The sequence below is a fragment of the Melanerpes formicivorus genome, unplaced genomic scaffold, assembly GCF_026170545.1.
Source record: "Melanerpes formicivorus ecotype bairdi unplaced genomic scaffold, bMelFor1.0.p_v2 SCAF_76, whole genome shotgun sequence".
NCBI classification, from domain to species: domain Eukaryota; kingdom Metazoa; phylum Chordata; class Aves; order Piciformes; family Picidae; genus Melanerpes; species Melanerpes formicivorus.
This window is the reverse complement of record NW_027142428.1, coordinates 2,634,424-2,656,925: the sequence shown is the minus strand read 5'-3', so window position 1 is coordinate 2,656,925 and position 22,502 is coordinate 2,634,424. Positions and strand designations below refer to the sequence as shown.

Here is a 22,502-nt window from a genome sequence, read left to right as displayed (position 1 = left end):
CTCTAGGGACTTCAGCTCTTTCCAAGGCATCTCTTCGGCCTCCCACTAGCCTGCCCCATGGCCGCGCTTGGCCCCGTCACCTCTCCCTGTGCTGGGTGGCAGCCAGAAGCCCAGAGGTGCTAGAGCAGCCCCTGGCAAGTGTGGCATCATGGCCACCTTGGGTCACCATTTGTGCCCAGTTTTGTGGTGACCCATATCGTCCTCAGCAGCCTGCCTTGCCCCCTGGCCCAGGTTTTGCCACCCAACTACACGTGTGTCATCTGCTAATTTTACCAGCGGTGATTTCATCCTGGTTGCCTGTGTACAGAAGGGAAGTGAGAGTGCCAGCACCTGCAGAGCTCCCCGGGAGCAGTACCCGGGTGGCAAGGACATCCCGTACCCGCTGTGCACTTCCTGCCCCCCCACCCCCAGGACACTGGCATCCAGTGGGCAGCATATGCTGGCAGCACACCCCCTGCCCTGCCCCAGTTTCACACAGAACATGGTAGGATACAAGCTACCTGCAATTACCAGCGTCATCCCTGGGAAATCGTGGTGGCCCTGGGGGACTCTAGAAACTCATCAGTACCCGACATTGACAGGAATTCCAGCCAGCAGCCCGGAGACATGCTGGGCAGCTCCCCAGGGGCACTGCCAAGCCCATGACCTGGGACTGAGGATTTCAAAATGGTGAGGACAACATTATACCAAGAGGTTTACTAACCCCAGGCATCTTCCTAGGATCCAAGCAGAAGGCTCCTCTGCTTCCCAAGCTGAGAGGAACAGTGTGCAACACAGCACTATCCCTTGTTCCCTTATCATTATTCATTTCCTAGTCCCAACCTGCAATGCCTTGAGGCCTCCACACAGCTCATTTATCCTGTGCGACCTGCTTTATCCTGCATAAGTGGCCACTGGCAGGACTCCATAGCAAGTCTCACCACCTTCAGATAGGGAAACTGAGCCACTCAGTGGAGTAATACCAGGGTGGGGGGCCGTGGTGGGCCCCAGCAGCATAGCTCTGTCCTAAACTCGTTCCCAGTCTTCTGAGCTATTTGCAATCCTGCAACTGCTTGTGTCCATGAACTCACTGCCTGTATCTGTGGCTGGGGTAGCCCCAAAGCCCCTACAGGTGGGAGCCATTTTTCTTACGGCCTCCTCTAAAGAGACCTCCTTCTCAAAGACCAGCCTATCTCCAGGGTGCCTACAGGGAAAAGATTGTTAGGAGAAGGTACCCACGTCTGCATGAGCCCCGGGCTCCCAGGGGGACCCGTGTGACACCGCCTGGCTGGTGCTAGACCCCCTCCAAAAATGTAAAGGAGGGCCTCGGGGCAGGTGAAGCCCGAGGTCCATCCTCTCTGCAGAGCGTGCTGCGCAGCAAGCTATGGGGCACGGCGTGCAGGGGCTGGCACAGATCCCCTTAGCCCAGAACCGGATCTCCAGGTTGTCCCACAGGGCCGCCCGTTAAACTCCCAACCCCCGCCGCGGGAGCAGGCCGTGGCCCCTTTAACTGCCGCGCTCCCCCACCCCGCCCGCCGGCCTCTTCCCCCTTCTATTTTTTTATGAATGAAAAACGCTCTGGGCGGGGTCATGCAAATGATGCTTCCCCCGTTGGCCTCCTCTGGCCCCGCCCACCCAACCGCCCTCAATGGTGCTCGGCGGAGCGGCGCGCGGGCGGGCACGGGGCACCGGCCGCAACCAATCAGACCGCACGGGCGGCCGAGGGGCGGCTTCCCATTGGCCGGCGCGGAGGGTAAACAAGCGGCGCGGGGCGGGGCGCGGCTCAGGCCGCTGGCTCGGGTCTTGCGGGCCGGCGCGTGAGCGGCAGCGCGGTGCCCGGGCGAGATCGGCGGCAGCGCCCCCGCCGCGCCCCCGCCTCGCCCCCGGCTCGCCCCGAGGCGGCTGAGCCCGCGGCGCCCCGGCAGAGTACGCGGTGGTTGGCGGCGGGGCGCGACGCGGCCCGGGGCGGGGGCGGTGTTTATGAATGGCGCGGGCCGCGCGGTGTGAATGGCGATGGGGGCGCGCGAGAGGCGCGCGCGGGGGAGGGGGAGGGGAGAGGCGGAGTTTATGAATGGGGCACTCGGGGCGGCGTGGGAACGGGCCCGGCTGCTGCGCGGCCCTGCAGCGCCCAGCACCGGGCAGCGGCGGCTAGAGGCGGTCGGGAGCGCAGCGGAGACGCGGAGCGGCCCTGCCTGTTTGCCTGACGGTCTCTCTCCGCCCGCCGCCGCGCTTGATGTCACGGCCGTTTCTATAGAAATCGGTTGACATCACGAGCCGGGAGGCTGCGATCCGCCACGGCAGGGGTGGGCCGTGGCTCCCCGGGGAGGAGCGGCGGTCCCGCACCGAGCCACCCCCGGGGGCTGCAGGAGCTAGGGCCTGATCCTGTGCCCCCTCCCCTTCATCCCCCAGCCACGCACCTGCTGGAGCCCGGGCGGGACTCCCCTTCCCGGGCCGGCGTCGATGCTGAGCGGGCCGAGGGTGCTGCCTGCCCCTCCCGCACCATGGACGGCTTCTACGACCAGCAGGTTCCCTTCATGGGTCCCGGGGTAAGTTTTCCGTGTACTTCGCTCCTTGCTGAGATCCCTGCTGCCACGGGGGCATCGTCTCTGTCCCGGGGCACCACCATATCCTTAGGGGCTGCCACTTTCATGGGCTGCTGTCACCCTTGTCCTTGCAGAAGTCCTGCGCAGAGGAGGGCCGAGGCCGGCCAGGATCTGATAGGAAAAGGAAATTTTTGGAGACTGACCTGGCCCACGACTCAGAAGGTAGGCAGGGTTGGCCTGGGCAGCTGTGGCCCCACTGCAGCCCTGTGAGGCTGTTTGCTTTCTGCTTGCCCGTTGAGAAATAATCCTGCAAATAATGGCAGTTTTATTTATTCTTCTGTGGAGTACATAAGTCTTTCACTCTGTTCCAGAGCTCTTCCAGGATCTCAGCCAGCTCCAAGAGGCCTGGCTAGCCGAAGGCAAGTCTTCACCTCTGCTTTTTGCTGTCTAAAATCTCCCCACGAGTAATTTTTTTGGTGGGGGGGTGGAACTGAAAATGCCATAAACCCACTTTTTGTTGTTGTTATTTTAGCTCAGGTCCCTGATGATGAACAATTTGTCCCAGATTTCCAGTCTGACAACTGTAAGTGATTGTTCTGGGGTTTCTTTCGCTTGGGGGGGGTGTGGGTGTGTGTGTGTGTGCTGGGGAGGGGGGTTGGGGAGAGGGCAGGGAAAGTGGGTGCTTGTGAAAAACCTTGTGCTGGGTTTGGAAGTGCTTCTTGGAGAATGCAACCACTGCAGGGGCTGAAGCTGTGAAATCGTGGACTTTGGGAGAAAGCACGTGCGGTTTGGGTTCATTGCCATGAAACTTGCCATGTGCCAGGGGAGGCTGAGACTGGATAGTAGGAAAAATTGCTTACCTGAGAGTGGTCAGGCATTGGAACAGGCTGCCCGGGGAGGCGGTGGAGTCAAAGAAAGGTGTGGGCATGGCACTCTGAGATGTGGTTTAATGGCCTTGGTTGTGTTTGGTCAATGGTTGAGCTTGATGGTCTTAGTGGTCTTTTCCAACCAAAACAGTTCTATGATTCTGTCTTTTGTGAATGGGGAAAATCATAGCCAAATGCATGGAAATCTCTCTTAACTGATCTCTGGGCTCCTCTGAGGCTTGCTGCTTGTTTGTGGTAATGTCGGTTTGCTTATCAATGCTCCTTTTCAAGTGGATGTGAGAGCCTATGCTGGGCTCCTTGGTTAGCCACAATCTCTGCAGCTTCTGGAGCTTTTTACAGCCCCGGCCCAGCGCAGTTGGCAAGAGCAGACCTGAGTGGTGAAACTTGAGCCACTTCAAGCAGCATTAATCACTGGCAAGCGAGCGTGTTTCAAAGGAGGCCAGTGAAAATGCAGTCCCTCTTGAATTGCATAAGAACAGGAGTTGGTTCGGAGCCGCGGTTCTTTGCCAGGACGGGTTAGCGGCAAGGGCAGGGGCTGGCTCATGATGCGTGGTGCTTGCCTGGCTGCCGGGCGCTGGCTTTCCTGGCGTTGAAGGCTCGGTTGGAGGGAAAGGGGGGGAGGGGGAGGAGGGGGGGAGGGAACAGGATGTTTTGAGTTGTTACCTGGCAAACAGAAGGAGTAGCTTGGTGTCGGTGGCTGGGTTTGCTGGCTGAGCCAGACAGCTACAGAACTTAAAAGAAATCAAATTTAGCCTGCAGTCGAACAGATTTTTCATTCCAGTTTTGTCACAGCATGCAGCAAGGGTATCTTCTCCTACAGTAAAGGCGTGCTAATTATTGCTCTTTGATTACTTGTGAGTGGGAAGTTTGCCATTAAACTGTTCCAGACAGCCCAAGTTTCAGAGGCTCTTTTCCCCTTGTTTCCCCTGAGATAAAAGATGAGCCCAGAGTCAAGCCCAACTGGCTGCTGACAGCCCAGTGCAGCCCCGCAGCTCTTGCTTGGAGCAGTAGAAACTGCAGTGTGCGTGGGAGGGTGGCTCTTAGAGTTGAAGCTGTTTCCAGTGCCTTTTGGCAATCTCTTGTTTCCCTGTAACCTGAAGAGCTCAGAGAGAAGAGACCAACTTTTCTGGGCAATGCAGGGGAGAGGAAAAAATAGGAAAAAAAGGCACATTTGGTTGAGACAGTTAAAATGGTCTCCTGATCTGTTGGGCCTCTGCAGAGATGGTGTTGAAACGACTTTGTCACTTGAAAGGAGCTCTCCCGGAGTGACTGCCTGCTACAATAACCTTCCTTACATTTCCCAGGGAGAGGAAGCAAAGGTTTCCCTCACTGCTTTGCAAGGGGCTGCACCGAATCTGAGGGTGCTCAGACTGGGGTGGAGGAGTTCAGGGAGCCCAGCTCTTCCCTACCAGCACCGGAGAGTGTTTAAAAAGGAGAGCGTCCCTGTCTTGCAGCTTCCTGGCCTTACCTTCTCATTTCACTCTAGTTTTGATCATGCTTTCAATAGCAGGGATATGTTCCTTTCCTGGGCTGGGGGTTGCATTGGGGTTCAGTGCTTCTGGGGGAAAGTAGATCCTTCTCTAGCCCGTATGGACATGCATTCAGTGTGGTTCCCACAGCTTTGTGCCTTTTCCCTACAGAAATTGCTGCTCTTTCTTACCCTGTCTCCTGCTCTGTGGCCCTGGCATTTCCAGGCCAAGCTTCCTCAGCACAGCAGCAAAAAGGGACAAACCAGGCTCAGTTTGACTCCACTGCCATGAAGAATGCCCTGGCATGTGTTTTTTGAGCCTCGGGGAGGCTCCGAACTGCAGCATCACTTTTCACCATGCTAAAAGCCCTTACTGCATGGCAGCTACCCACAGCTCAGCTGCTGCCCACTGGCTGTTCCTGATTTTTGTAGGTGAAGTCCCTGGCTGACATGGGCTTAAAGCTGGGGTTTGGCAGCAAAGTACTGTGGCATGCCAGAAGAAACCCTGCCATGGGGATGGAGAAAGCTAGGCTCCTCTGCATAAGGACTGTTGTTCTGGGTGTCTTGGATCAAGCATCAGGAGGGCATATTTGATGCTTATAACTACCCAGAGATGGAGCAGATTCTCCCAGGGAGACAAGGAAGCTGGGGTGACAGAGCTCACCGTGCTGGCCATTGCACTGCACCGCATCGCTGGCCTGGGACAGGGACAAGGGTGGATGCCCCATGTTGTGTCTCAGTCAGCTGCTTAAATAGCTGGGAAGCCATGGGGTCATGCTGAGGAGATCAAGCACTAGGAGAGGCTTTGCTTTTTGCAGGGGTTTGTTCCCAGGGGACTTGTGGCCTCCTGCTCAGGCAGCACAGGGCTAGTCACAGGCAGGGTGTGGAGAAGGATTTCTTGTGCACCAAAAAGCAAGCAGGAGGTTTGTTTCTGAGGAAGGGTTGTTTGAACAAAGGAAAGCAGGAGCCTGGCTTCTATTTCTGGCTCCTCTCCTGGTGTGACCTTGGGTACGTCCTGCAACACTGAGGGATGGAGGGGCAGGCAGGGAGCTCAGCTCCCAAGTGATGGCTTGAGCAGGTGCCAAAGTCCCCAGCTGGTATCTGGGCTGGGAATGGTGGGTTGGTTGCCTTCCCTGTGGCTTAGGCAGTGGGTGTCATCAGCAAAGCCAGTGGCTTCCAGGCTTGGCTTCTTAGAAGTTCCATCACGCTGATGGTTGGGAAGTTCTGTCCCCAGCCAAGGGATTCACTGACAAGTCAAGACCCCAAACAGTTTTAGGAGGTCCCCTTTCTGATGGGAGACTTCTTGGCTGAAGGCTGACTTTTGGAGCATCTCCATCTTGGCTGGCAGTACAACACTGGGGGGGGGGGGGGGGGGGGGGGGCATTGGTATGTTTGAGTCCCTCATCTTTCCCTTCTGATTGCACATCCAACATGCCTTCAAGGTGTTGGGCACTGGGGCAAGGGCATCAAGCTACCTGGGAACCTTCCCAGCACTGGGGCAAGGGCATCACCACCCCTGGGAACCCTCCTGCCATGTTGCCTGCTCTTTCCCTGGCTGCTCACCACCAAGGACCCCAAACCAGCTCCTTCCTCCCACCAACCCTGGTGTCCCCTTTGGCTCCCACCATTGGGTGCTGCCCTCCCCATTCCCAGCCCCCCCGTCCCCCCCCAATCTGGCTTAGGGTAGCTGGGAAGGATTGGAGTTCCTTGGGGTGTTTGCCACTTGAACTCCCACAGCCGTGGGACCCCATGACTGGATCACCCCGAGGCACCATGGCTGGAGGAAGGTGGATCCCATTTAGCTCCTTGCTGACTTTTTTTGGCTGGCTAACTGGGAGCTGGGCGATGGTGGCCCTGCGCTGTTTGTGTGAGGAACCCGAGCGCAGCGCAGAGCCCAGCCCTGGCCAGCTGCTCCGTTAGGCTCTCACAACTCGTTTCCCGTTCCTTGAATGGCAGCCCTGAGCTCTGGGGAGATTTTTCTTCCTTTTTTTTTTTTTTTTTCTTTCCCCTTTCCAAGCCACATGAATGGAGCGCTCCAAATTGTTTGTGAATGGAGGGTGGTGCCACTCGCAGACTTTCCTTTTCTCTCTCTCTCTCTCTCTCTCTCTCTTTTTTTTCCCTCAATGAATAACCAGCCCCCATTGTAGGGCTGGCGGAAAAACAACCCGCTCCAACAACACGGAGCCTGTTAGGCAGAAACATGCCCGCGACAGGCAGCTGGAGCCCTTCCAAGGCCGGCTCCCTTTTCGGTGTCCCAAAGCTCATGGGGCGCCCAGGCTTTGCTGCCGGCCCCCCAGTAAGGTTAGAAATGCTGAGAGTGGCAAAACCTCGCTGGGGAGGCAGGGAGGGGGTGGGAGGTGGGGGCGGGAATCGAGGAGGAGGAGGAGAAGGAGAAGGGGGATAAATCTGGCTCGGGAGCGGGTGGGGGGCTGTGCTGGCTCAGCGCTGGGCTTTGTGTTTCAAATCCTCCTTGGGGGGTTTTATGCCCTTGGTACCAGCTGTGCTGGGCCTTTGGTGTGTGTGGGGGGAGGTGGAAAGGGGAGTCAGCAGCTCTTTAAAGATTTTGACAAATTAGAGGAGCGGCTAATTACCTGGCAAGCTGGGAACAGTTGTCCTGGAGCTATTTGCTCCTCTCTGCTGTAGCTGGGCTGTGTTTAGACTTTGCATGAGGCTAATACTCTACTTCCGATTCCTCTTGGCTGCTCTGCAGGCACTATTTAGGTACAGAGCTCTGAGGTGCTTTCCCTTTCCTAGAGCGCCTGCTTTTAGCAATTAATTAGCTTAAGCCTGTATCACTTGGTTTAAAATTATATATAGTGAGTGGGCTTAGGGGGGCCGGGAAGGATTGGAGTTCAGTGGGATGTTTGCCACCTGAACTCATAGCATTGTGAGACCCTATGCCCGAGTCTCCTTGAAACACCTTGGCTGGAGGAAGGTGGATCCCACGTCTTTGGCTGGCTGACTGGGAGCTGGGTGTGCCCCAACAAGGGCAAGTAGGTGCTTACGAGCTCTTGGAGCTTCAAACTGTCAAGATCCCTTGTCCTTCACCCCAGAGCTCAAGGAGGCAGGGGCTCCAGTGGTGCCTGGGTTCATCTCCCCTCCCTGAGGGTCTTTTAGCCTGGCCTGGGTGTGTGTCTCATCTGCAGCTGTTGATGAGCTGCCTGTAACCCTCTCACCCCATGCCATTCCTATCTTGAATCCCAGTGGAGAACAACTTCCCCTCCGTGGGCCATGTCACAGATTCAATGCAACCATGGGGTTGGAAGGTCATCTTGGCCAAACCCGCTGCAGTCGCTGGGGGCACCTCCAACTAGATCAGGCTTCCCAGGGCCACATCAAGTCTGATCTTGAGTGTCTCCAGGGATGGGTCCTCAACCACATCCCTGGGCAACCTGTTCCAGTATTTTACGACTCTCATTGTGAAGGGCTTCCTCCTGATGTCCAATCTAAATCTACCCTGCTCCCATTTTAAACCATTGCCCCTCACCTATCACCACAAGCCCTTCCAAACAGTCCTTCCCCAGCCTTCTTGCAGGTCCCCTTTGGATATTGAGATGCAGCTCTAAGGTCTCCCCTGGGGCCTTCTCTTCTCTCTCCAATTCTTCCATCTTGTCTTTGTAGGAGAGGTGCTCCAGCCCTGTCCTGGGCTGGTGGGACTGTCTCAGCCCTGTCAGCTCTGCCCTCTCTGCCCTCCTCAGCTTGGTTCACCAGCATGTCAGGGTCTGCTGGGGTGCCATATAGCCATGGTTTGGTTGCCTGATGCTCTTGGGGGTGGGGTAATCCTGCATTTCCTTCTGGAGCAACGAACACCCATAGGTGATGTCTCCCAGCACCTTCTCCTGCATGGGTGAGGCTGTATCCTCCCTTGTTCGTTGCAGTGGTCCTGCATGCCCCACCTCCAGCAAAGATCAAGCGGGAGCTGCACAGCCCTTCCTCGGAGCTGTCGTCCTGCAGCCATGAGCAGGCTCTGTGTGCCGGCTATGGGGACAAGTGCCTCTACAACTGCTGGTAGGTAGCACAAGGGCAGCTGCTGCCTGCAGCCCCCTGGGGTCATGGCTCAGGGTGTGGTCTGGCTCTTCAGCCTGTGCCCTAAGGGGGTGTCCTTGCTGGCGTTGCCACCGACCCCCACCCTCTCTCCACTCTACAGTGCCTATGACAGGAAGCCCCCCGCCGGGTTCAAGCCATTAACGCCGCCTGCCACACCAGTGTCCCCTGCACACCAGGGACCAGCCCTACCGCCACCGGCCCCAGCCGTGCAGGCAGCTGCCCATGGGGCGGCCCCAGCCCCACACCCGCTGCAAGAGCAGAGGCCGCAGACCTTCGCCATGCCGCAGCCGCCTCACCCGCCCATGCACATGCCAAAGATGATGTCTGAAAACCAATACCCTGCAGAGCACAGGTAAGGCTTCCCCTGGCCCTGGCAGCACTGGCTTCTTGCAGGTGGGAACCCTGGCCCTCCTGGGATGGATCTGTGGAAAGAGGTTGCCTGTCTCCTTGTTCCCTTGCTGTGGTCATGAACCATGGGCTGGGCGTTGCTGCCTGAGGGCCTGTGGAAACCAGCACAGCAAAACATGCCCTTGTCACTGCAATCTTGTGGCTCTTTCTCCCCATGGGCACCTGCTCCCCACAGCCTCTGGGGACTGTGGGAAGACCCTTCTCCTCCCCTCTGGAAAAGGTGAGGGCGGCAGAGGCTGTTGCCCGCATCCATCCGTGCGGCAGTGGATGATGGTGCTGAGTCAGGGCTCCCGCTTCACTCTCCTCCCACCCACTGCAGCTCTTCTGCCTGAGCTGAGTGCTGCTGGGCTGGGAGCTAGAGGCATCCTGATTCTGTCTCTGAGCACCCCTGGGCTGAGGGTCTGTCCTTAGGTGCCCTCCGCATCATACAGCAGCCCTGTTATTTTGGGAGCTGTGGAAGAAGAGACCTTGCTCCTTGCTTCCTCTCCAGGCCGTGGCTTCGTTCCCCATCACCCCTCCACGCCCTGAGGCTTTGCCAGATTTGCTTGAGCAATCAGGTGGTGGCATAGCACAGGTCACAGTCGACCTCCGGTTTTACTCATGGCATCCCGGATGCCCTCTGCTGTGGTGATGGCTGCTGTCACCACCAGCCGTGTCCTCTTTGGGCATGGGGCTGGATGTGACAGCCCAGCAATGGCTATCATGCAGCAGAGCCATGGAAACTCCCAGTGGGTGAGCATCCCTCCCAGGCAAAGATGAGCTTGGCTCTGGGAGACCTTGGAGCTGTGGGGGGGGCCGGCTGTGACCCCTCAGGCAGCACGGTGCCAGTGCAGGTCTTGGGTTTCACTCAGGAAGGGCAGAGGGACGTGGCTCGGAAATGGAGTAATCCCAGCCCGGCAGCTGGGAGGGCTCCGGTTACAAAGCCAAATGGCACACGGCCGGTGAGAGGAGCCCGGTGCGGAGATCAGAGATGGCCTTTCAAGGTGCCAGAGGATGAAGGGATGCAGCAGCACCCCCTCGAGATGGTCCCTCATCCACTGCCACCACCAGCAGAGACCATGCTGGGGCTGGAGCTGAAAATAGTGCTCCCTGCCACCGAGTCCAAGGTTTAATTCCAGACGTGCAGTGGATTAGCAGCCGGCTGGAGCTCCAGAGTGGATTTGGCTTTGCGTAAGCACCCGCCTGGGTGCAACATCCTCTAGGGCCCCACGGCTCTGCCCTGCCACCCTGGGGGGAGATTTCACTGGTTCTCAAGAGGTTTTGCTGCCGTGGGGTGTTTGTTTTGTTTCCTTTTTCCATTCTTGTCCAGATGTCCCTGCTATGGTGCAGGGCTGCCATCAGCTGAGGTGCACAGTGCTTTGCAGTGGTGGCCCCTGTGCCGCCCTGCTCCTTCAGTGGGGGATCCTCAGCCCTTGGAAGCGGATGGGCTCCCCAGCACCCTGTTGGGTGTCCACAGGACAAACCCTTGTGGTGGCAGTGCTCTTGAGGAGGCATGCCAGCCTGCTGTGGGACAATGCCACCCAAACCACCCTGGGAGCGCCCTGGGCTGAAGGCACTCAACAGTGGTCTGGCCTGCGTGGGATGGGAGGTGAGGATGTGCTGGCAAGACTGGCACTGCCACTCCCAGTTAATGCCATGTGCCTCTCCACCACAGGTTTCAGAGGCAGCTGTCTGAGCCCTGCCACCCCTTCCCGCCGCAGCCTGGGGTCCCGGGGGACAACCGCCCTGTCTACCACCGGCAGCTGTCGGAGCCCCTGGGCCCCGCTGCCCTCCGCCCCCCTCAGGGATTCAAGCAGGAGTACCATGACCCGCTCTACGAGCATGGTGGCCCTGGCCTGCCTGGTGCCCCAGGCCGCAGCTTCCAACCCCCCATGGGCATCAAGCAGGAGCCCCGGGACTACTGCATTGACTCAGGTGGGTATGGCTCACTGGTGGCAGCACAGTGGGCACAGGGCTGAGCTGCAGGGAAGAGGTGCTGTGTCACTCTGGGGCTGCCGTGGTGCGGGGCTGCTGCTCCTCCCGCAGTGGTAGATGGTCTCTTCTCTTTCCTCTGATTTTGATTTTTCTTCTCTCTCCCTTCTCTTTCTGGAGTGAGGAGGACACAAGCAGGCATCCAAATGCCACACAGTGTGGTCTGTGCCATGCTGTAGCTGCAGGCTGGGGTCTCTCATGGCCCTGGCCTGGGGCCAGCTGTGACTTCTGGCTGCTGGACCCCAGCAGCATCACGGAAAAATCCTCTAATCGCCTTAGGACCTAAAAATATCCCGACCTCGGGCTGGAGGGTGGCACAGCCAAGCAGATGGCAGGGGAGGCGCGGCGCTGCCTCCCTTCCCTCGGGGCCTGAACAACGTGATGAAAATCTGAGCTGACTTAATCCTTGCTCCCAGTGCTCATTCCAGTGCCCCCTCCCCTAAACTGTACTGGGTTTTCCCCAAAGTTGAGGGTGGAGGCTAGAGGTGGGTGCAGCAGCCCGGGGTGCACAAAGCAGGGTGAGAGGAGATGATGGAGTTTGGCCATAGGACATGCTTGGGCATTCTGCTTAGCAGTCAGTAGGACCCACAGGACACACATCCTTAACTCCACCTTTGTGTTCCTCACAGAAGTGCCTAACTGCCAGTCCTCGTACCTGCAGGGGGGTGTCTTCCCCAGCAGCCATGATGGTGAGTATGCCGCCGGCCGCCTTCTGCTCAGGGAGGCACGCCCGCTGTGTCCTGTCCCATGGCTCCCTCTGGGCAGGCAGAGCCCCCCGCTCAGCCAGCGGAACGGCGAGGCACGGCGCCGGCCCCCGCAGCAGCCCGCATGCCGCTAAAAATAGGAGTTGTGTTGTGCAACTGCCAGCCCCGGCCAGCGTGGCAGCGCCCTCTAATCCGGGATAACGCACCCCAGAGAGCTGCTTAGGAGGGCTTGGTTCCCCCAGCTCCTGGGGGCTGGGGGGGAGACAGGGCTATGTGGTGCTCAGATGGTGTGCTAGTGCCGTGCCACCAAAATAGCACTGCTGCTGGCACAGGGGATGAGATCTTGGTGCTGGGTTTGGCTGTGCCAGCAGGTTTCTGAGGGTCTGCCCAGGGTGGTTGAGGGGCCCTGCGCCCCTGTGTTCACTGTTGATCTCTTCCCTCTAGGATTTCCATATGAAAAGGACTCACGATTGTATTTTGATGACACATGTGTGGTACCTGAGAGGCTGGAGGGTAAGAATCCAGCCCTGGAGAAGGGCTGAGGGGTAACCAGGGCTCATGGGGGTAGACCGGGGCTAGTCAGCTTTCAAAGCCAAGGTGTGCTGGCACCATGCTCTTACGAGCTGCTAGGCATTGTTGCACAGGGCTGCTCAGCATTGCCACTGTGCCCCATCCTTACCATGCACCTCTCCTGCCTGCAGCACCTCTTCCCTCTGTGCCCCCCACCCCGTCCTGACCATGCACAGGGGGTCTCTGCGCGGGAGCAAGCCCAGCATTATGCTTTGTCCCTGCTGGGTGGCACAGCCAGGGAGAGGGCAGATATTTAACCAGCTCTGTCTTGATGTGGGCAGGTAAAGTGAAGCAGGAGCCTACCCTGTACCGTGAGGGTCCTCCCTACCAGCGGCGTGGGTCGCTGCAGCTCTGGCAGTTCCTTGTTACCCTCCTGGATGACCCTGCCAATGCCCACTTCATCGCCTGGACTGGCCGGGGCATGGAGTTCAAGCTGATTGAGCCTGAGGAGGTATGGAGGGGAGGGGGGATCCCACCTCAGCATCTAGTGTGCCAGAGCTGGGGCGCAGCCCAGGAGTGGTAGTGGGGTGAGCCTGGGGGTGTGGAGTGGGGCTAGATCCTTCCCGTGCACCACAGCAGTTCACACTGGTGCTGGAATCAGAGTTGTTTTGGTTGGAAAAGGCCTCTGAGGTCATCAAGTCCAGCTGTCAACCCAACGCCTCCATAGCCACTAAACCATGTCCCGAAGGGAATGATGGAATTGAAGAATGCACTGGTTGGAAGGGACCTCTAGAGGTCATCTGGTTCAGTGCCACTGCAGTAAACAGGGACATCCCCAACTAGATCAGGTTGCTCAGAGCTCCATCAAGCCTGACCTTGAAGTGCCATATCTACACATTTTTTCTACCCCTCCAGGGATGGTGACTCCACCACCTCTCTGGGCAGTCTGTTCCAATGCCTGACTGCTCTCAGAAAAGACATTTTTTTTTCTGATGGCCAACCTAAACCTCTGCTGGCACAAGTCTTTACTCCCCAGGCAGCTTTTGAGGACAAGAGGGCAGCACCAGCTTCCCGCCCACACTGAGCAGCCATAGAAATTTGCCTCTCATCTCCCCTACTGCCTCTTGGTTCGGCACATGCTTTGCTTCTGGGGCTATCAGTGCTCACCAGGTGTGGTGGCCTGACCTCTCTGCTGTGCCTTGGGTGTCCTGCTGCTGAGATCCATTGCTCAGCCACTGCTTGCTCCCTCCCAAACTGCTCTGACCCTGGTCCCCAGAGGGGGCTGGGTGCAGCGTGGTGCCCTGCTGAGGCTCTGCAGCTTTGCAGGCGGTGGCACAGAAGAGGAAGCTGTTTGGGGAGTAATTGAAAGCAGCTGGAGCAGGGAGCTGCATGCTGTGGATGATTACCCATAGTATCTCTTATGCCATGCATGGAAATTGTGTTGTTTTTTGAAGCAGCTCTTTTGGCAGACTCCCCTAATCAAATGCCTTTTGATTTGGCCCTCCGTTTGGTGGTGGTGGTGGTGTGGCAGCCAGCGCTTGGAGCTGGAGTATTCACAGGGTGATAGGGCTTGGAAAGGACCTCTGGAGATCGAGTCCAGCCTTCCTGATCACCTAAAGCAGGTCACACAGGAACGTGTCCGGGTGTATTTTGAAAGTTTCCAGAGGAGACTCACATCCTCTCTGTGCAGCCTGTTCCAGGGCTCCAGCACCCTCACAGTAAAGAAGTTCCTCCTCATGTTTAGATGGAACTTCCTATGTTCAAGTTTTCTTGTCCTGTCACTGGGGACTATGGAGAAGAGTCTGTCTCCATCTTGCTGACACCCACTCCTTAGATGCTTGTAAGCATTAGTAAGATCCCCTCTCAGCTTCCTCTTCTCCAAGCTAAACAGCCCCAGCACTCTCAGCCTCTCCTTATATGAGAGATGTTCCAGTCACCTCAGCGTCTTAGTGATCCTTTGCTGGACTCTCTTCAGTAGCTGTTTATCCTTTTGGAACTGGGGAGTCCAGAACTGGACACAGTAGTGCAGGTGAGGCCTCACCAGCACAGAGTGAAGGGGTAGGAGAACCTCCCTCAATCTGACAGCCACATTCCCCTTAATGCACGCCAGGATGCCACTGGCACAAGGGCACATTGCTGGCTCATGGTCATCAGGCTCATGGGGCATCAGGTCTTCCAGGTCCTTTTCTTCAGAGCTGCTCTTCAACAGGTCAGCCCCCAGCTTGTACCGACACATTTTGCTGCATTCATTGCAGCCAGCAAGGGAGCGCTCCAGGACTCTGGTGACGCTTTTGCCCCTGGCTGCTCCAACCCCTATTCCACATTTTGGTTATTTCCTTCAAGGGTCCAGGTCCAGGCCCTGGACAGAGCCTTCATGGCTGCCTCCTGTCTCCCACAGGTAGCACGACGCTGGGGCATCCAGAAGAACCGGCCAGCCATGAACTATGACAAGCTCAGCCGCTCCCTGCGCTACTACTATGAGAAGGGCATCATGCAGAAGGCAAGTGACCCTTCTGCCACTGGGGGCTGGGTGGGGAGGGTATGGCTGCCCCCAACTGTCACCCCACCATCTTGGGGCACAGCAGGCTGGGGACTGGGTCCAGTGTCATAGCATCACAGAAAATCATGAAGGTTGGCAAAGACCTCTAAAACTGTGGAGTCCAACTATCACCACCCCCCACCACCCCACCCCCCCCAAAATGGCCACTAAACCATGTTCCAGAGTGCCATGTCCACACACTTCTTGAACACCTCCAGGGACAGTGACTCCAGCACCTCCCTGGGCAGCCTCTTCCAATGTCTGACCACTCCTGCAGCAAAAACAAAGAAATTACTAGCATCCAACCTAATCCTCCCCTGGTACAACCTGAGGCCATTTCCTCTCGTTCTATCCCTTTTTCACTTGTGAGAGGAGACCAACCCCCACCTGACTCCAGCCTCCTTTCAGGTAGTTGTAGAAAGCAAAGAATAGAATAGAATAGAATAGAATAGAATAGAATAGAATAGAATAGAATAGAATAGAATAGAATAGAATAGAATAGAATAGACCAGGTTGGAAGAGACCTTCAACATCATCACATCCAACCTATCATCCAACACTATCTAATCAACTAAACCATGGCACCAAGTGCCCCATCCAGTCTCCTCCTAAACACTTCCAATGATGGTGACTCCTCCACCTCCCTGGGCTGCCCATTCCAAGGGGCAATCACTCTCCCTGTGTAGAATTGGTCTCCCCTCAGCCTTCTCTTCTCCAGACTAAACAAACCCAGTTCCCTCAGCTGCTTCTCAGAAGACCTGTGCTCCGGACCCTTCAGTCCTGCTGTGTGTCTTGTTCCCTGAAGGGGAAAACCAGAGGCAGCTCTCACGCACTCCTGCTCCTCCTCACAGGTGGCCGGTGAGCGGTACGTCTACAAGTTTGTCTGCGACCCTGACGCCCTCTTCTCCATGGCCTACCCTGACAACCAGCGTCCCTTCCTGAAGACGGAGCCTGACTGCCCGGTGCCCGAGGAGGAGACTGTGCCGCTGACGCACTTCGAGGACAGCCCTGCCTACCTGCTGGAGATGGATCCCTGCGGCAGCCTGCCCTACACCGAGGGCTTCGCCTACTGACTGGGCCAGCGGCAGAGCCACGAGCACTAGCGCATCCACTTTTGGGCAAAATACGGTTTTGTAAAGAGTAATCTTTTGTTGTTCCTAAGGAGAGAGAGAGAGAGAGAGAGAGAGAGAGAAAAAACCCAACAACAACAAAAACAAAACCAACCAACCGACAAAACCCAATCCGACAGCCCGCGCGCGCACACACCACCGCTCGGAGGAACCTACCCTGCCCAGTGTGTTGAATCCCCACCCTTCCTGTCCAAGGGCTAGTGCATAGGACTGACTGTGGCTGGCACCTCCCTCCCAGCATTGCTGCGGCGTCTCGGGGCGGTGGGAGTGACAGATGCAGCCTCTGACCCCCCTCCCCCAGCCCTGTTCCTCACCAGCACCGCCAGGGTGACGGCTCTGCCAGTGCCCTGGGACTCGGCTGGGCTGGCACGGGGCTGGCACAGCCACCACCCGGCCAGTTGGCATGACAATCTGCTTTGCATCGAGCATGCTCTGCGTAGCTGCCTTCTGTGGTGGAAAGGGCTTTGATTTGCACAGAGGAAGGATGCGGGGTGGGGTTGACCACCTGGGTCGGCGCCCCAGGGCTGATGTGCGCAGCGTACCGACCCCAACCCTGAGGAGCCTTCTGCCTTCATCCCACGTCGCTCCTCCCTGGCCCACCCTTGTGATACAACCTGATGTCATGGTTTCTCAGCCCCTTCTGAGTCCTCTCCCTGCCCCTTCCAGCTCCAGCTGTGGCCCATAGGTTGTGTTTCAGAGGAGCAGACTCTGACACTGTCTCCCTCCCTCTTCCCCACCCCCCGCCCCCCCCTTTCCTTTCTTTATTTTGTTGTTTTGTTGATTTAGGAAGAAAAAGCATTTCTAAACTGGGTTTTGTAGATTTTTTTGTATTTGAAGGCAAAGCTATGTTTGGGTTTTTTGCAGCCTGGCTGCTATTCCCAGAGCCCTTGAGGATGCCCCCCTGGCTTTCCTGGTGTCATGCTTGCAGGGGGAGCCATTGGCACCCACAGCTCCCTGGAATGGCTGCCCAAGCACCCGGTCCACTCCATTTCACTGCTCAAGTCCCCTTTCCTGGGGGAGCCAAGGCTGAGCCCCAGTGCTGGCTCAGCTGTGCTCCCCCCATCCCGCTCGGCATGGTCTCGGAGCTGGGCTGTAAGGTTGTGGTGGGCAGGGACTGGGGGGTTCCTCACCGACTGCCTGGGTACCCAGCTTCCTCCAGCTGCCCCCTCCCTGCTGTGCCTCCTAACACTCCTCCACCACTCATATATCCACCCCTGCCTCCTCCACTGGCTACATGTTTTTTGTTGTAAATGCTGTATAGGAATTTTTTTCTCTTCCTTAGTTAGCTTTGGTTGGATTTTTTGGGTTGGTTTTTTTTTTTTTGACTAATTCATTCTTTTTTTGGGGGAAGTATGAAGATTAACTGTGGGTAGGCTCAGTTGCTCTCTCCATGGTAGCTGCAGTAGCCTGTACCTATGGGGGAGCATTTGGTTGGGGGAACCCCACCTTGGGGACAGGGGTTTAACTATTTGCTCAGTGTGGCAGGTTAATCTGAGGACTAATCTGAAATAATCTTTACTCCAGCAGGGCTATGTATCTCCTGCAAAGCTGCATTACATTCTGTACTGTGTACAATAAAGGATCTTGCTTTCTGTTCCTCCTCCTGCCTGGCCCTCTGCTTTGCTGGGGCATTTTCATAGAATCATAGGGCTATTGAGGTTGGAAGAGACCTCTGAGGTTGCCAAGTCCAGCACTTAGAGCTCACGGTCCCACCACTACTGCTAAGATGCTACCACTCAACCACATCCCTCAGCACCACACCCATGTGTCTTTTAAACACCACCAGGGATGGGGACTGCACCACCTCCCTGAGCAGCCTGTTCCAGTGCCTGAGAACCCTTTTTGGTGAAGAAATCTTTCCTGATATCCAACCTGAACCTCCCCTGGCACATCTTGAGGCTATTTCCTTTTGTCTTGTCACTTGCTGCATGTGAGAAGAGATCAACCCCCCCACCTCACTCCACCTTCCTTTCAGGAGGTTGTGGAGGGCAATGAGGACTGCCCTCAGCCCCTTCTGAAGATGAAGCAACCCCTGTCCCCTCAGCCACTCCTCATAAGACTTGTGTTCAAGGCCCTTTATTGGCCTCTGGATATGTTCCAGCACCTCAATGTCCTTCTTGTAGCAGGGGCCCCAGAACTGACCCTAGTATTTGAGGCTCAGCCTCACTAGTGCCATCCCCTGGTCTTGGGGATACACCCTGGGCTGGATGGGAGCCTCTTGTGCTCATGGGGACTGCAAAAAAATGTCCCTGTGGAGCAGCAGGGTCTTCAAAAGGCTGAAGTAGGTAGGTGGAGGGCAAGGGCTGCTCCATGTGGACTTGATTCAGTTGAAAGGTCTCTGTTTCCATGACAGGCTGGAGAAAAGTTCAAACACCCTAGAACTGCCTGCTCAGGGTGGCAGATACTTCAGTTGGTCAAATCATACTGAGCCAGGGTGTTCACTGGCTCCCAGCCCCATCTCTGATCAGGTGGTGGGACAATGCTGCTGAGGACACCCATGGCTCTTCTGCAGGCTGTTTTCACAGCTCAGACTCCATCCTTACATGTGGCAGGGGGGAGATGGAAGGTCTTCACATGCTACAATGCTCCTATTAGCCTGGCTCCTGATAGGTCCTTGAGCTGCTCTTCTTCCACTGTGCCTGAAGGACTAGGCTGAGCAGAGAGGTGTGGCCATCTCCCAGCCCAGCCAGGGCAAAGCAGTGTCCCAAAACACCTAGCAAAACCAATTCACTCAGCATGAAGCCTTCCAGGAGTTAAACCAGCTGCTCAGCCCCTGAAGACATCTCCTTGCACTTCCTAGCAAGCTCCATGGCAGTGAGCCTTGGTGTTTTGGCAAGCAAACCTCTAATTGACACTCAGGGAGGCTCTCTCGTGAACATAACCTGTGGCCATCTAGAATCAGAGAGACATTCAGATGGGAAGGAGCTGCAGGGAGAGTGTAGTAGTAAGTGTGTGGGGGCTGGGGGCTGCAGCAGGACTGCTGGCACCTGCAGGCAACAGCACTGCCTGCATCCTGCACCCACATGGGGCTGGTATGGAGAACCTTCCCAGACTGGGCACACACCTGCAGCTCCTGCCAGCCTGCCAGCCCTAGCTCATCTCTATTCATCACAAAGCCTTGTCCTCTGCCCAAGGCTGCAAAAATCAAGTTAAGCAGGAGGGGCTGTGAAAAACCTTGCTGACCATCTGAGCTCCAGACAGTAATCCTACCTTGCTGGTGATTTCAACAGATTGGGTCCTGGTGCTCGGGACAGAGTGAGGGGGAATCGGGGCCACCGGCAGCACTGCCGGCAGGCAGATGGCCTGGGGCAGCAGGGTCTCAACCCAGGGGCACAGAAGATGTGTGGGACCAGTTATGGAGGGCAAGGGTGAGCAGATAAGGCAAAGTCTTCTAAGTCAAAGCCCTCCTCAAGCAGCTTGTGATGTCAGAACTCAACCAGCCTTACAAATCCTGCTGCAGGCTGGGCTGGGGGGCACAAAGAGCATCTTGTGTGCTGCTCTTGCCACAGTGTGAGGATGGGATAGGAGGCATTTTTCATTCCAGCCTGTCTGTGGGACAAAATGGGTCAGGTCCCAAAGAGTTTGATACCACACTGGCTTTTAAGTACTCAAGGCATCAAGAAGTTGCTTCTCATTCTGTCCTGCTGCACATCACCCCTCCTTCTGTTGTATACAAGAGGCTTTTGCTCCATGCAGATGGGATGGAGCTGCCCTGGGTGCATGGTCCCACTCATTACCACCCCCTACAGCCCCCCCACCAGGGCAAGGGACAAGCCACAGCTGCTCAAAGTCCTGCTGGTCCCACCCAGAAATGAGAACAAGAGCTCCCAGGCAGCCCTGGGGCTGGGCTAGCAGTTGCCAGGAGCTGGGGATATGAAGAGGAAGCAGGCTAAGCTCACTCCAGGAAAGACATCAGGAAACTCAGACTCCAGGAAAAACATGTTCAGAGAAGGTCAGTGAAACTGCTCTGGAGTACAGGTCTGGTGAGGAGCAGCTGAGGGACCTGGGGTTGTTTAACCTGGAGGAGGGCTGAGGGGAGACCTCATTGCTCTCCACAGCTTCCTGAAGGGAGGTTGGAGTCAGGTGGGAGCTGGTCTCCTCTCCCAAGTGAAAAGCGATGGAATGAGGGGAAATGGCCTCAGGGTGTTCCAGAGGAGGTTTAGGTTGGATATTAGGTTGGATATATTTTTTTCTTTGCTGCAAGAGTGGTCAGGCCCTGGAACAGGCTGCCCAGGGAGGTGCTGGAGTCACCATCCCTGGAGGTGTTCAAGAAACATGTGGACATGGCACTTGGGGCCATGGTTCAGTGGCCATGGCGTTGGGTTGGCAGTTGGACTCGATGGTCTTAGAGGTCATTGCCAATCAAAACAATTCTACTATGCTTTGATTCTTCATTCTTATAACCTGCACTTTGCTCTTGCCTCCCTGGAGCAAGAGCTCAGCTTTACCAGAGTCCAAGAGCTGTTAAAATGAGAGGCACGTGTTAAAAATGGTTTGGAAAAGAGGAGCCCATAAATGGGAGAAGATAATTACAGCCCTCTACACATCCATAATTCACAGCATGCATTTCTGCTTACCCTGCCTCAGAAGGATGTAGCTGGACTGGAAAAACCTTTGCAAAGCAATTGAAATCACCAGAGGTCTGAAGCAGCTCTTACACAGCAGTATAAATAGTCTAACCCTCCTGTCTGAGGCAGGCCTTGTGGCTCAGGGACTTCATATTTAATAGCTCATGATGGAGTTTTCCATCCCTTACTGGAAGAGCATTTGTGGGAAGAGCTACTGACCATGCAGCCTGTTCTTACAGTAGCTGGCAGGACCAGCGAGCCCTAGCTGCTGGGATCAGAGATGCTGTGTGGTCAGCAGCAGTTCCATGTGAGGAGACCCAGCTTCCACCTGGCCAGAGTCCCTTTGACCCTCCTGGTGGCCTCATGCCTGGGCTTAGCAGCTTCTCTGCATGGCTACTGGCTGCCTTGGCCAGGGAGGTCAGTCATATTCCCCCAACTCCTCTCTTCTTTAGCTCTTCCAACGCTTGATTGTTCTTTTCCCTAAGTGGTTCATTTGGCCTTTAAGTACCTGGAACAGCATAAGTGGCTGCAGCTGTGAGGCCAACTTCAATATGGATGAGCTCCAGCAAAGGAGGAAGAAAAATCTGGGCTGGGAAACAGTGAGGAGGTGAGGACCAGCCACCCACCAGGCACTGTGCTATCACCCAGGGGTGTGCAGGGCATGCAGCTCCCTTCACATCAGTCTGGCACCACCTCGTGGGCGTTCATCTCCTGCTCCTGGTCAGCACGGTGGGTTTTGGCCCTGTAGCATCACACGGTAGCACAGCTGGAAAGGACTTTGGTGCCCAAAACGTGGTTGTGTCTATTCTTGCAGGCTGCAGCACTTGCACAGCAAGAAGGACTTCACAGCCTTTGTCCTGGGGCTTTATTCTGCCTTAGGCTACAGGTGGGCTGGCATCCATGGGAGATCATAGAAGCATAGAGTTGTTTTGGTTGGAAAGGACCTCTAAGACCATTGAGTCCAACTGTCAATCCAACACCACCACGGCCATTAAACCATGTCCCACAGTGCCATGTCCACAGGTTGCTTGGACACCTCCAGGGATGGTGGCTTCAGCACCTCCCTGGGCAGCCTGTTCCAATGCCTGACCACTCTTGCAGCAAAGAATTTTTTCCTATTATCCAACTTAACCTTCCCCTGGCACAATTTCAGGCCACTTCCTCTTGTTCTGTCACCTGATACTAGGGAGAAGAGACTGACCCCCACCTGACTCCAACCTCCTTTCAGGGAGTTGTAGATGTGGGGCTTCATCACTGACTCCACCTCTCCCACTTCTGGGACGACCACTGAAACCACCATCTCCTGTGCTCCTGTTGAAAAGAAAGGCTGCACAACTACCTCAGGGCGTCCAGGGCCCCAAGTGCTGAGCTCCCAGCTGCTTCCACAGCAATCACACTGTCATAAGACACTAAATGGCTTTTGAAGCCATTAGCCAATTGCTGCATTAGATGCTCTCTGTGCCACGGGGGAGGCTCTCTCAGTTCCTGGCCCCATTTTAGTGAGGCAACACCATTCAGCAGCTTCCCAGAGACTAGGGTGGGGAGGAGGAGTGCCCCTGCCTCATTGCAGCAAGAGCAAGCTGGGGTGAAAGAGATGGGTGGAGGGATGCTGGAGGGATGGGTCCTCCCCTGGCTGGGTGCACAACCTTTGACCACCATGGGGTGCTGGACAGGGGAGACCCACAGCATGGACAAGCCAGGGGCCATCCAGGAGGCTTTGTTTCAGCTGGCAGTGAAGCCAGGGTGAG

General features: G+C 56.3%; 1 protein-coding gene across 1 annotated transcript; it reads left to right on the top strand.

Annotated features, from left to right (window-relative positions):
- The first annotated feature begins 1,779 nt into the window (after positions 1-1,779).
- On the top strand, positions 1,780-17,786 carry ETV5 (ETS variant transcription factor 5). Its single transcript, XM_068163905.1, has 13 exons — positions 1,780-1,905; positions 2,389-2,525; positions 2,657-2,744; positions 2,894-2,941; positions 3,055-3,105; positions 8,756-8,885; positions 9,025-9,276; positions 10,987-11,246; positions 11,933-11,992; positions 12,452-12,520; positions 12,859-13,028; positions 14,916-15,017; positions 15,908-17,786. Exons 2-13 carry the CDS (start codon positions 2,481-2,483, stop codon positions 16,127-16,129), a joined length of 1,497 nt encoding a protein of 498 aa, XP_068020006.1. The 5' UTR covers positions 1,780-1,905; positions 2,389-2,480; the 3' UTR covers positions 16,130-17,786.
- The last annotated feature ends 4,716 nt before the right edge of the window (positions 17,787-22,502 follow it).